This window comes from Oxyura jamaicensis, chromosome 1 (assembly GCF_011077185.1).
Source record: "Oxyura jamaicensis isolate SHBP4307 breed ruddy duck chromosome 1, BPBGC_Ojam_1.0, whole genome shotgun sequence".
Lineage (NCBI taxonomy): Eukaryota > Metazoa > Chordata > Aves > Anseriformes > Anatidae > Oxyura > Oxyura jamaicensis.
This window is the reverse complement of record NC_048893.1, coordinates 12396727-12409110: the sequence shown is the minus strand read 5'-3', so window position 1 is coordinate 12409110 and position 12384 is coordinate 12396727. Positions and strand designations below refer to the sequence as shown.

Genomic DNA, 12384 nt, shown 5'->3' with positions numbered 1-12384 from the left:
CTATCCTTTCTAACTACACATTTTTTTCTAATGAGTTCAGTAACGTGAACCAGAACCTTTCCATAGCTGCAAATTCCTGTTAAAACTGCTCACTTTGAATTACTACAGTTTTGCAACCATAAGACTAGCTGCTAGCAATACTGCATACTGTATAAATATTTACAATCACAAAGAAGCACTTCAGATTAAGCTTGTATTATTGCTTCAGAAGGAGAGCATGCCTGAAAAAACACCACACCACCACCACCACCACCAACAAAAAAAACAACAAAAACAAATTGAATGATTCTAAAATTTCAAAGCAAAACCATTACATTTCTCATTTTCAGGTGCATCTACATCTCGTGATTTTTCTAGCATACATATTTGGATCAGCACCACCGAGATACCATTTGAAACAAACTCCTTTGACTCCACTGGGGTAACAAACTACTTTGAAACAAACAACTAAACAACACTGGGTCTAATTTACAGATGACCACCATGCTAGTAGGTTGCAAAGAGCACGAATCCACAGTGGTCAAAGCACTCCCCCTAGATAGCACTGAATTTTTTTCACTGCTAGAAAGCAAAGATTCCAATTTTCAAATCCTTCCAACAGAAGCCCTCTGCAGGAAGATATAACAGGCATTAAGAAGGCTATAACTTATCTCTTTCATTTTCTGTGGTCACTAGTGGCTTAGGATGGATCCCAAATCCATTAAGTAGTAAAAAGGCCCAAATGAACTAATAATTGGGCAGCACTTTTGGTCCAACTGTGGCATCCAGCATGTCAGACCTTGCCCACTCTGCTTTATGCTAGGAGGTCTTGCTGGGATGAAATCATGTTAATAAAGAAACAGCAATAAATAGCTCAGCTACAGCAACCTCGGGGCTCCGGTATACACCAAAAGGAAGGCTAGCATCCAGTGAAAAGAAATGCAGGTAATGTTGACAGCTTTTGGAAAATCCAATGGCAAGTTACTTAATTTTCAGCAGGAAGTTAAAAACAGCTCACAGCTGACTCTACACAAGTCACCATATGATCTCAGAGCCCAATCTACAAGGCATGCAATAGCACCAAATGGCACCCCGCGGAGGCAATTCTGGACTACTAGAACTTAACAGCTTGGTCTCAATTCTATCCTTGGCTAGGGCGGACTACACAAACACTTTCTGCTTCTTCCCAATGCTGCTGGTTTTAGGGTTACTTAGTGATTTTGAAAGACTTCTGCATGCACGCACGCTACTCACAGACTTGGCTCCACATGTTCATGTATCAATACTTCTGAACAAATGACTCCTAATGCAACCAGTTGAATGGGTATTATGACTGCACATTCAAGTTGAGCCTAAGAACCAGACTGGGTTTGAACATTATGCTATTATGTAAAGGATCCTAACTCTGAAGTATCCTAAATAATGGAGAATTGACGACTCATTTTGTAAGAAACAAAACCAGATTAGCATAGTATGAGGCTTGTCTCATACTGCCACCTGCTGAAAAAGGCGAGCTACTTCTCTAAAACTTTCTGCTCATGGTTGTCACTGCAACTCAGCAGGATGACATGTGATTGTATTTCCTTAGCTGCAAACAAATATATGAAACTTTCTACTCTTCAGTTCTTACAACCACGTAAAACTGGAGGTAGGAAGCATGTGGAAGTATCAGGCGACTATTCATACAACACTGAAATAAACTCAGGTGCCTTCTACAGAATGTAGGTGTCTAGACATCAGCCAAGTAAAAAGCTCAGGACCCTTGTGAGGGTCTACATAATTAAAGCTGATGAGTTGTAACAGCTAGCCCAACCTCAGTGCTGATAGAACGATCACATGCTCATTATTCCTCTTTCTGTGGAGCCTGTTTACTAATCCAAACCAAGCATAGTATAAGATAGGGTAGTTAAACAGACAAATATAAGTTAAAAGTGAAATGACAATCAACCAATGAGGGTCATCAAGTATTCCTCAGCACATGTTCTTCAAAACGTAGTCATTTTTCAACAGGCCAGCTGAACAAGTCACTGGAGAGAAAGTACAATTCTTACTTACACCCTTCTCTGTTGCATGAATATCTGTATTTCCACAAAGTGTTCCAAGACCTATTACTTTGCCACCTTTTGTTCGTATGTCGATTTTATGGCTCTGAAAAAAGAGGTTAAAATTCACATGGTTAGAAAAATCAAACTAGAAGACAAATTAAATTTGACAATCAAGCCTATCAGTTTTTGAAGATATTTCGGTAAGTAACACCTGCCCTGGATAAGACATAATAAATTGTATTCACTAGCCCTTATCAAATGGCAAAAAAAAAATAATAGAAAAAAATATAACAAATAAAAAATCCAAGTTTCCAATATGGAAAAGATGGATTCTTACTGTTTCTATTAATTTTTGATGAAATACCAAGAATTAGAAGTTTTGTAGGGTTTCATAAGACAGGAGAAACTCCAGACCAGTGTTTCTTAATCATGGTGAACCCAAATCTTGCTTTTGCCCCTTCATTTTAGGGGCTTCCCCAGAATAACATGGCACAACCCTAACTTGAGACTACATTAGTATTTCAGAGCTTTCCAAAGTTGTAAACTACCCAGTCATTCAGTTAACTTTGTATATAACATATGATCCTCTCTATGTAAAGTAAATGTCACAATACAAAACTCCTTCTGATAATGAAATTAGATTAGATGTTTCAGGTAGGTATCACTGTAAGAAAGATACAGGAACATACAACTTCAGAAGAATTAGTATAGCAAGGTTGGCCGGATAGCTAATTAAAAATAAAACCACTACCTATATCACTTATTTCCTCATCTCCTCCCTGACCCCTTTTATTCTATCATTTTGGGGATAGATAAAGCTTTGGGAACACACAGGTCCCTGCCACCCAATTTATTAGAACATCCTCAACCTCTTAAAATCAGACTTTCATGGCTAATTATCAATGGAGACATCTAACAGCAGGATTTGCTGGGGCAGGAAGCAACCTAGAATGGTCAAATGGCTTTTTCATTAAGAAGGTGTGTTTTCCCTAGGTGAAAGGGAAAAAAACAGTAATTTGTCATAGGGCTTCTGCTAGCAAAGGAGAACAGGAAGAACTTCTGCTAGAAGAACAAGGACGTCTGCTAGAAGAACAAGGAAGAACTTCTGCTAGCAAAGTTTGAACAAGAAAGAGGTAAAAGGTTATGACAACTATTAAAGGAAAGATGAAAAATATAGTTCATTTCAAAAAAGAAAGGACGACGGTGCAGAACTTTGACAAATCAGGCTCAGACATGGTCTGTGGTAAGGATGCCTGGCAGATCTTCCAGTGGCTGTGTGCAAGACATCTGAAAATTCTTATTACAACTGGCATAGTCAAGGAGTGAGAAGTAATCACTCAACGTATAAACAAAACTGGTTTTATTCTCACTAAGCTGATGAGTTGTAATAAGCAGCAGGAAAGAGATTAAAAATAGGAAGCATTAATTTCTGCATAAAGAATTTGGAAATAATTTCTACTCTAAAGATGACCTAGAAGTCATAACTGTATTTAGGAAAAATGCAAAAATCACCAGCTCCTTGCAAATCTCACACTGGCTGAAAAACACCTACCACACCAAAAGCACTAGTGCAATATCCATTTACAAAGCAAGCAACCAAGCAAACAAACAAACAGAATACTCATCTTTTCTGGCCAATTACATACATGCTTAAGAAAAGTAGATGGCAAACTTCTAGGTTTTCTATGAAGACACCACACAGTTTACCAAAAACATCAAGACTTTTCAAACCCCCACAACTAGATTTTTTTTTTTTATTTAAAAATAACATCATTGATCATTGCTCTTTTGCTCTCTTCTCTAAAGAAAAGGTCTCCTGCTTTGCTGTCAACAGCATGACAGTCAAGCAACAAACAACTCCTCAATCCATCCAAGGGAGGGCAATACCATTTCATAACACTATTAGTACAGGAGTGCTGTACTAAAAGAATCTAGTCTGATACATGTTCAGAAGCTTGGGAAGAAAACCCGAGAAATTAATAATTCTGTTTCTCACTAGAGAACATAATTCCTAAAACCACACTAGAAAATTGGGTTACAGCTATCTTATTAGAACTACAATGCTTCTTAAAATCAAGGTTGGACTAAAAACTGATTGTACAGCTAAAAGAAATAATGTAATTGGCCAATTTTTTAATCCTGCAAACACCAAGATGGTTAGAAATTTTCATTCAAAACCTTTACCTCGCTCGCTACTTGATAGCCAACAAAACCAAGAAGAGTGGTAAAATGTCTTCTGTAGTTAGTGGTGGACTTTAGTACTAGGTTAAAGGTTGGACTAGATGATCTTACAGGTCTTTTCCAACCTGACTGATTCTGTGATTCTATATGTTGAAACATTTACAGTCACAAGAACAGAGACGATCCATAACCACCCACAATTCAAAAGAATACTTTAGGTAATGCTTTCGGTGTATTAAAAAGCAGCCAGAACCTTATAATCTACTGAAGGTTTATTTAATAAGTATTTTATCTGAAATCTGCAGTTCTTCCTTGATTCTTTATATTTTAAATGCTTTCTACCTTCTGGGACAAGGTCATTCCTTTCATTTGGGGCTTAAGGGAGCAAAGAAGCTTCCTGTGGCCACCAACATAGCAGACACATGCATAAAGGATTGCAGTGGGTTTATGTGGCAAGGTTATGGTAGCAGGGTGCCATAGGGGCAGCTTCTGTGAGAAGAATCTGGAAGCTTCCCCATGTTAGATAAGGGCCCTGCTGCTGGACAGAGCCAAGCAAATAAGCAATGTTGTTTGTGCCTCTGTGAGAGCAGATTTAAGAAAGGAAAAACAAACAAACAAACAAAACTGCTGCTACACAGCAGCTGGGAGAGTGAGAGGAGTGAGAACTAGCCTTGCCAGGTGCCAAGGTCAGTGAAGAAGGAGGGGGAGAGGTGCCCCAGGCCCCAGAGCAGAAGTCCCCTGAGGCCTGTGGTGAGGACCATGGTGAAGCAGGATGTCCCCCTGCAGCCCATGGAGTATCACGGTAGATCAGGGTTCCACGCTGCAGCCCGTGGAGGAGACCACGGTGGAGCAGGTGGACCTGCACCGACGGAGACTGCGGCCTGTGGAAGACCCCTGCCAGAGCAGATTCCGGGCCGGACCTGCAGCCCGTGGAGAGGAGACCACACAGGAGCAGGTGACCTGGCAGGAGCTGCTGCCCGTGGGTGACCCAGGTTGGAGCAGTTTGCTCCTGAGGGACGGACCCCGTGGTACGGACCCATATCTGGAGCAGTTCTTGAAGAGCTGCTGCCTGTGGGAAGCCCACACCCGATCAGTTTGGGAAGGATGGCATCCCGTGGGAGGGACCCCACCTGGAGCAGGGGCAGAGAGTGACCGAGAAGGAGTGGCGGAGACGAAGTGCTATAGACTGACCACAACCACCATTCCCCCATTCCCCTACACTGCTTGGGGGGAGGAGGTGGAAGAGGGCAGATGGGGGGAAGGCATTTTTGGTTTCTTTCCTTTGTTTCTCATTTCTCTAGCTTGTTAGTAATAGGCACTAAATCTTACTATCTCCTTACTCGGAGTCTGTTTTGCCCATCACGATAATTGTTGAGCGATCTCCCCACCCTTATCTCAACCCTTGAGCCTTTTGCGTTGTATTTTCTCCCCCTTTCCTTTTGAGGAGGGGGAGTGAGAGAGCGGCTGTGGCTGAGCTCTGCTGCCCTCCTGAATAAAACCACCACAAGGATGGATAACCCTTTATACTTGTAAATTTCCTAACATTTTCCTTATTTCGTGAATCAAACAAGGCTCCACGAGTTAACAGAAAAGAAAGAAGCAGTATCAAGCTCTTCTAAACTATAGTGAAATCACAGAGGAGCTGGTCTCAGAATCCTTACACTGGCTACTCTGCAGCCTTCTTTTCATTTCATTAGTGGGCATCACTTCATTGCTGTTTGAAGTCTCATTGATAATAGAACTGTATCACAGAACTGTAGGGGTTGGAAGGGACCTCAAGAGATCATCTGGACCAACCCCCCTGCCAAAGCAGGTTCCCTAGAGCAGGTTGCCCAGGTAGGCGTCCAGACGGGCCTTGATTCATCTCCAGAGAAGGAGACTCCACAACCACCCTGGCCATTGCCCCTTGTCCTGTCCCCATAAACCACTGAGAAAAGGTTAGCTACATCCTTCTGTCTCCCACCCCTCAGATATTTATAGACACTGATAAGATCCCCTCTCAGTCTTCTTTTCTCAAGGCTGAACAGACCCAGGTCTCTCAGCCTTTCCTCATAAGGGAGATGCTCGGATTTCTCCCTTAATTCCCCATTTAGAAAGAATGGGTGGCCTACTAGAAAGTCCTTCAAACGTTTTGTTGGCCAAAGAGCTGCAGCCTGAAAGTCAGAAGTCTCCATTATACTACAGGAAGAGAGAATGCCCCCAGGGCATTCTTTTACCCCAGGGGTAAATTACCCAACATTTTGATGCTTCTCATAAGTATCAAAACCAACCAAACACACACAAAACCACCAGCTTTCATAAATGAAAGAAAACCAAGCATGGCATGCCAGAGCTGGGCAAACACTTCTACCACTTAGCTCCAATAGAGAATCTGAAGTTATCCAAGTAGTGGAAAATAAAAATGAAAAACCAATGCTCTCTCTGTTTGGGGGCCTTTATTATCTACCGCAACGGTCCGCCCAAGAATTTGTCCGTAAGGACACCAAGTTTTTTCTGTGAGAGGTTATGCACTAACAACAGATTCTGCCCCAAGGTGTCTCTGGCTGATCTTTTTGGGTGAGGAAAGCCAGGATGCTGACTTGGTTGTCTTGGTTTCCATATGCCCACAGATGGAGAGAGTAACCTGGAAATGTGGACTGATTCTGTGTCCATAATGCAGACAGGCAGGTTAAAAGGCGGCACCTCTTCCTGCAGTCTTCACTTCTTGGAAGTACAACTGTGACAGATGAGGTAGGATTTTCTCAGCTGTATACTGTGAACTGTTGATCAAGCTTTACGTTTGTTAGTCAAATGAGACCAGTGAATAGGAGAATGTTTAAATTTGCCTTCCTTTAAACAGGCACATAATGAGTGCAGCAGTGTCATGAGAGGAAAACTCAGCTGAGAAGAGCCCAGCGGTAAGATTAGCTCCTTACAAATAGAGAAGTTCTTGATTTTTTTTGGACATAGGTTGTCTAGCATGAAGCCTGATACTATTCATGTGGTATATAGGAATGAAGGGGGCAGAAGAAAAAAAAAAAAAAAAAAGAAGAAATGCTGCAGATACTTGAGGCTCTGCTTACCTGCAGAAGAAACTGCAAGCTCTTCAAGTGACGGTGTCAGAAGCATGCAGCTAGCTCTCACGTGCACATTCAGGGAGTCTTTAGTGGAGAAAAGCTCCTCTACTAATGTGACCAGTTAATATTAGTCACCAGATAGATGGAAGATCTGAAGCGGCTTCCAGTCCTCTCTCTCGCATCCCCCTGCCTCCCTTCCCAGCATGGCCATAAATTAAGGGCTCAGATACTTTTTGTTCTGTCCCTTCCTCTGGTCCTGAGGGCTGGGCTGCAGTGGCTTGGAAAACACATTGGCTTGAAAAAGTCACAGCCCTCGTGGGCAATATGTTGGTCCTTCCTTCATAATTTACATACTTTGTCTGCTCTCCCCTTCATTGAAACGAGGTAACTTTACAAGTGACCAGCAAAAGTTGAAAAGTACAGTCAGCAAAGGTGGTGTGAAATGAAACGCCACTGAAGCCCAACTCCAAATCTCTGTTTTTTACTTATTCCCTCAGTTTTCTTCCTGCTTTTTTGTAAAGCCCAGGAAACAATTCAAATTACTGACAGTTTTAGACATGCAGTCTTCGAGTATTAATGAATTGCTATAAGCAAGCTGTAGGGATTTAAGTGACCATGAGCAGGTAGGGATGCGGCTTAAAGTCAGCTTTAGGCCTAAACTCAAATTCATTGCTGGCAAATGTAGATGTCCCAACAGAATTTCCTTCACGAGTACCTTTGGATTGCTGAAACCTAGCTCTTTTCCTGTGTGTCTTCTTCCTCCCCAGTAAAATACTGCAGACAACGTAAATCCTGGTTAAATATTTGTCTTAAAAAAAGCAAGCAAAAAAAAGAAAAAGTTCTAACAACCCAACACTGCAGACAGAAGCTCAGTCTGAAGTACAAGCTATGTCATCATGTACCTATTGCATGGGCAGGGCATGATGGAGCTGTCCAACTCGACCCGGCAAAAGGACTCTGTAAAGCTCCTCAACGAGAGGTGGGAGTCTGCAAGTGCCCTGAGACCCAGCGTGGAGCTCCAATGCCCACCAGCCCCATGGTCCATGGCCCCAGTGAAAAGCAGCCGCGGCAGCACCATGGAGAAAGACCCAGCAGACAGAGGGAGGGTAGATGTGGTCAAGGAGGAGCCCCTGGGTGGCACTTGCCAGATTGAGCCCTTCTCCATCACCGTGAAGGAGCTGAAGAGAGACATTTTGAGACCCTGGGTGGCAGGAGGGTGAGTGCAGGAAGGTTCTGCAGTTGAAAATGATTCCCACAGCATCCCACTTGTGGTTCTAGTACTTTTGGAAACGTGAGGAAAGCATGTGCAACTATGCCAAATAACCTTGTTTTACAAGGTTATTTCCCTCTTGCACATGGAAAGTGCAAGATATTGCCAAACATGATGGTGTGCTGAACTATCAGCTAAGCAGCACACAAATTCACAACCTGCAGTGCCACAGAAATTTACCCTAGAGCATTCTGGAGAACACTACTGCCGGAACAGCACCCCCTTCCAATGTGCTGCCTCTTCATAACTTTTCTGCCCCCTTAAAACCTTATCTGTCTCCCACCAGTAGCTTCTAACTTGCATCCCCTCGATGTCTTCCAACAGGAAGCAGGAAGTGGGAGAAGCTCACTGCCACCACGAACAAATCAGCCTGGGAGCCATTCACAGGCTCCCATTTCTAGGGTGGAGTTCACATTCACATTCCCATTTCTAGGGTGGAGTCCAGTGCGAAAAGTGGGAGAGCAATCTTTGAGAAAATGTTAACAGAAAATGGACAGAACAGCAATGCTGAAGGTTAGTTAGCCTTACTACTTTGATCTGATTTCTTGCTTTAGTTCAATGCACTCGATCTCTGATGTGACAAAGGCCAACCACATTCATATCAACAGGGCAGCCCCCCTGCCCCCCAGGAAGAGAATGTGGTGTTCTTATCAATGCAAAACGAGCTTTGTAGCTTACTCCATTTTGTCTTTTGTATTATGGAGGTGTCACCAAAGCCCATTAAACACTTTTTGAACAAAATGCAACTGAAAGGTGTCCTATGTATTGAGAAGATACCTTTTGATGACGACAACCCAAATCTACAAATATGGTATCAAAAATATGGGTAGCATTCATTAATTATGAAAAAGCAGTAACTTCAATTTCTAGTTTGGTTAAGATAGCTTGGATTTGGTGACACGTTGCTTTGGTAACAATGCGTTAAATTTAATTGCGGCTTTCTGGTTTATACTTTATGTGGAAATCCACTTTACGTACTTTGTGTTGTAAAGTAAAAATATGACACAGTTGCTAAAAATCTGGCAATACCGCTCATTTCACCTACTGCTTTTCTTTCAAGATTTGAAATACATGCACCCATCTCCCTCTCCCCAACTATGATGTTTGTTTGTAGTTGCAGTAGGTATTCGCAAACATGTAAGAGGACTATCAAAAGAGAACTCCCCCAAGACAGCCAACACACTGCTGGACTTCCAGGAGAATGTCTCCTTGAAGGAAAAACTGATGCTGTATCAGGCTGCTGTGTCCAAGGCAGACAGCAGCAACTACTTTGCCAATGTAAGATACCAATGTCTCATTATCTTCTTAATTCTTTAAGAATTCTTCCCAAAATTTTGCACCCCATTTTCTTTTCAACTTGCTAGGGTGTTAACTCTAAACCTCCTCATGCCATGTGGCACTCTCAGCTGTTAACGCAGATACAGTTTGTGCATGTACATCCCATTTGTCCTCCTGGAGCCTCACCTAACATTGAGTGTTCAAAGTTCTCGGAACATAGGGTTCCTTGTGGTGTTTGTAACCTGCTAAATCATCACATTACACTGCTGTAAAGAAACCTTTTGGGGTTATACCACTTAAAGTAGAATTAATTTGTGAAAGCCCTTCACAGGCAGAAACATAAATCCAGATTACCGTTAATTATGCAATTCTTTGTATCTGTCTTTAGGAGACATCAAGTACTACTCAGCCCCAAGTATCAAGCAGCACCAGGGAAGCTGAGTGCAGTGGAAAGAAAACCCAGTGGAAGCCTTTCAAACACAACAGATAACTTTATCAAGTGATAATTATATAATTCTATACCGAGATGCTGATCCTTATCTGCTCTGGCTCTTACTCCAGTACTACTTGGTACAGCAAGATCTTGATGTTCTGATGATAGCTGCTCTCATCTGGCAGTGCATAACAATGGTTTTAGAATTATGTCCTATACAGTGTTGTTTGAATGTGGTAGTTAATGGGGTTTCACGTTCATACTTCTCTGTGATGTTTCAAAGACAGTGGCAGAAATATGGAAAATTCTTACATGTTGCGCTAAATCCCACTGTAAAGTGAAGGTTTTGTGCACAGGTCTCTTACAAGGAACAAGTTACTCTGGAGACAAATGGGGCATTTATGGCAAATGAGACATTTATGCATCACACCAATGAAACAGGTAAGTGGCTTGAGAGTAAAGGCTCACAAAGGAGCACAAAGGACCAAGTTCTTGGCAACTGTCTTTACTCCCACAAATGTGGGTCTGCTCTTAGGATACCGATATGGGACACTGCCCCAAGTTGTTCAGTGCCTCCTTCCTCAGCTAAGCACATTCATTGACCTCAGTGGGACTTAAGAAACAGGTTTAGATGTTGGTACACAGAGAGGAGTTTGGCATAAGGTGATAACTTCAAAAATGTGCTGAGCTGCTAGAAAGAACCAGACATCTTAAGAGTTGCCTGAAAACACATGCAAATGCTTTCCTTGTAAAGGCAAAATTCTGGATAACAAAGGCTCAATTTACAGCCCAGAGGAATAGGCCCACAAATCGTGAGCATGGTGTTGAGGCTGTTTCTGCAGTTTAATTCTTGTATTAGAATTCATGCATTCTGTTCATTCAAAGACCTCAATAAACTCTGAGCCTGGGCAATTAAATGCATTTTCCAGGTTAAATATCCTGAGCATTTGGACCTACGAGCTTACATGTCTCAATCAATTGGAGAACTACTCCTCTACGCCTTATATGCGGTGCTAGTGCATCATGGCATCAACTGTCGCACAGGACACTATGTATGCTACATAAAGGTAGAAGTCAACATCATTTCTAACAGGGTAAAAGTTGTGGTGGCTTTTAGTTAGAGGTATCTTCCTGTGCAAATTAGAATTGTGTAAGATTAGACACCAAACTGCCATACTGTCTGAATTTCTATTTTCACCATGTAGTTGCAATTAAAAATGTAGCTGCCACCTGTAAAAATGGTGGGAAGAAATGGAGCTTTGCAATCAAGAGCACATAAAGTTGTATTATGTACAACCTGGAATTCAAGAAGTATTTCTATGATGTGACAAATACAACTGAAAGCAGAACTTGATAAATACTTCCACTTTTCCTTCTCTGCTGAAGGCAGTCTCTTCATTCCTTCTTTCTGGTCTCTAAATGTGTGTATTTTCTGTCACAGGTTTCTCAGGTGCACAGAAATTGTCTGTTTATGAAAACGTGTGTGAAAAACGCTATCTCTACCACCCATTTTGATGGGCGCAGATGAAGGAAGCGTTGCGCCAACTACAAAGCACTGTGCCTTGTGCTGCTTCCAAAATCAAGGCCATTAACGCGATCACCAAGAATCTGAGGTGATCGACTTGGGCAGAGGTGCTCTGCAGCAGAGTGGGGATCGATGCGGGCAGGGTATTTTTTTATTATTATTTTTTTGGGGCATCGAGGCAACTTGAGGCAGGCAAGGGAGCCGCCAGGGCCCGGCCTCTCTCGTGAGGGAGGCTGACGAGGCGCAGGCGGAGCCAGCAGCGGGCGGGCCGTTTCCCTCGGGCATCGCCGCCATTTTACAGGCATTCGTCGAGGCGATGAGCTGCGGGGCAGACGCCTTTTGGAGCAGAGCTGGGGATCGAACCGGGCAGGGTTGTTTTTTTTTTTTTACGGCCTCGAGGCCACTCCGAGGCAGCCGAAGGCGGCTGACGAGCCGCGGGCGGAGCCAGCATCGTCCCCTCCCCGGCCGTTGAAAGGCAGCCCCTAGGGAGCGCAGCGGCCAGGACGGGCAGTCAGGGCGTAGCCCGGCAGTTCTTGCAGGGAGGGTCCCCTTGCTGCGCTTTTCCAACGGTCTTTCCCAACGGTGGTTGTAACCTGCCCCTGAAGAGCCCAGCCAGG

At 43.0% G+C, this 12384-nt stretch overlaps 1 protein-coding gene across 2 annotated transcripts in view; it reads right to left on the bottom strand.

Annotated features, from left to right (window-relative positions):
* The window catches only part of FAM185A (family with sequence similarity 185 member A), a 46864-nt gene that overhangs the window by 24649 nt on the left and 9831 nt on the right, over positions 1 to 12384 (bottom strand). For both annotated transcript variants that reach the window (XM_035314816.1, XM_035314817.1), the window contains exon 3: positions 2035 to 2127. In XM_035314816.1, coding sequence (XP_035170707.1) covers positions 2035 to 2127 — 93 coding nt within the window. The remainder of the gene's footprint in view (positions 1 to 2034; positions 2128 to 12384) is intronic.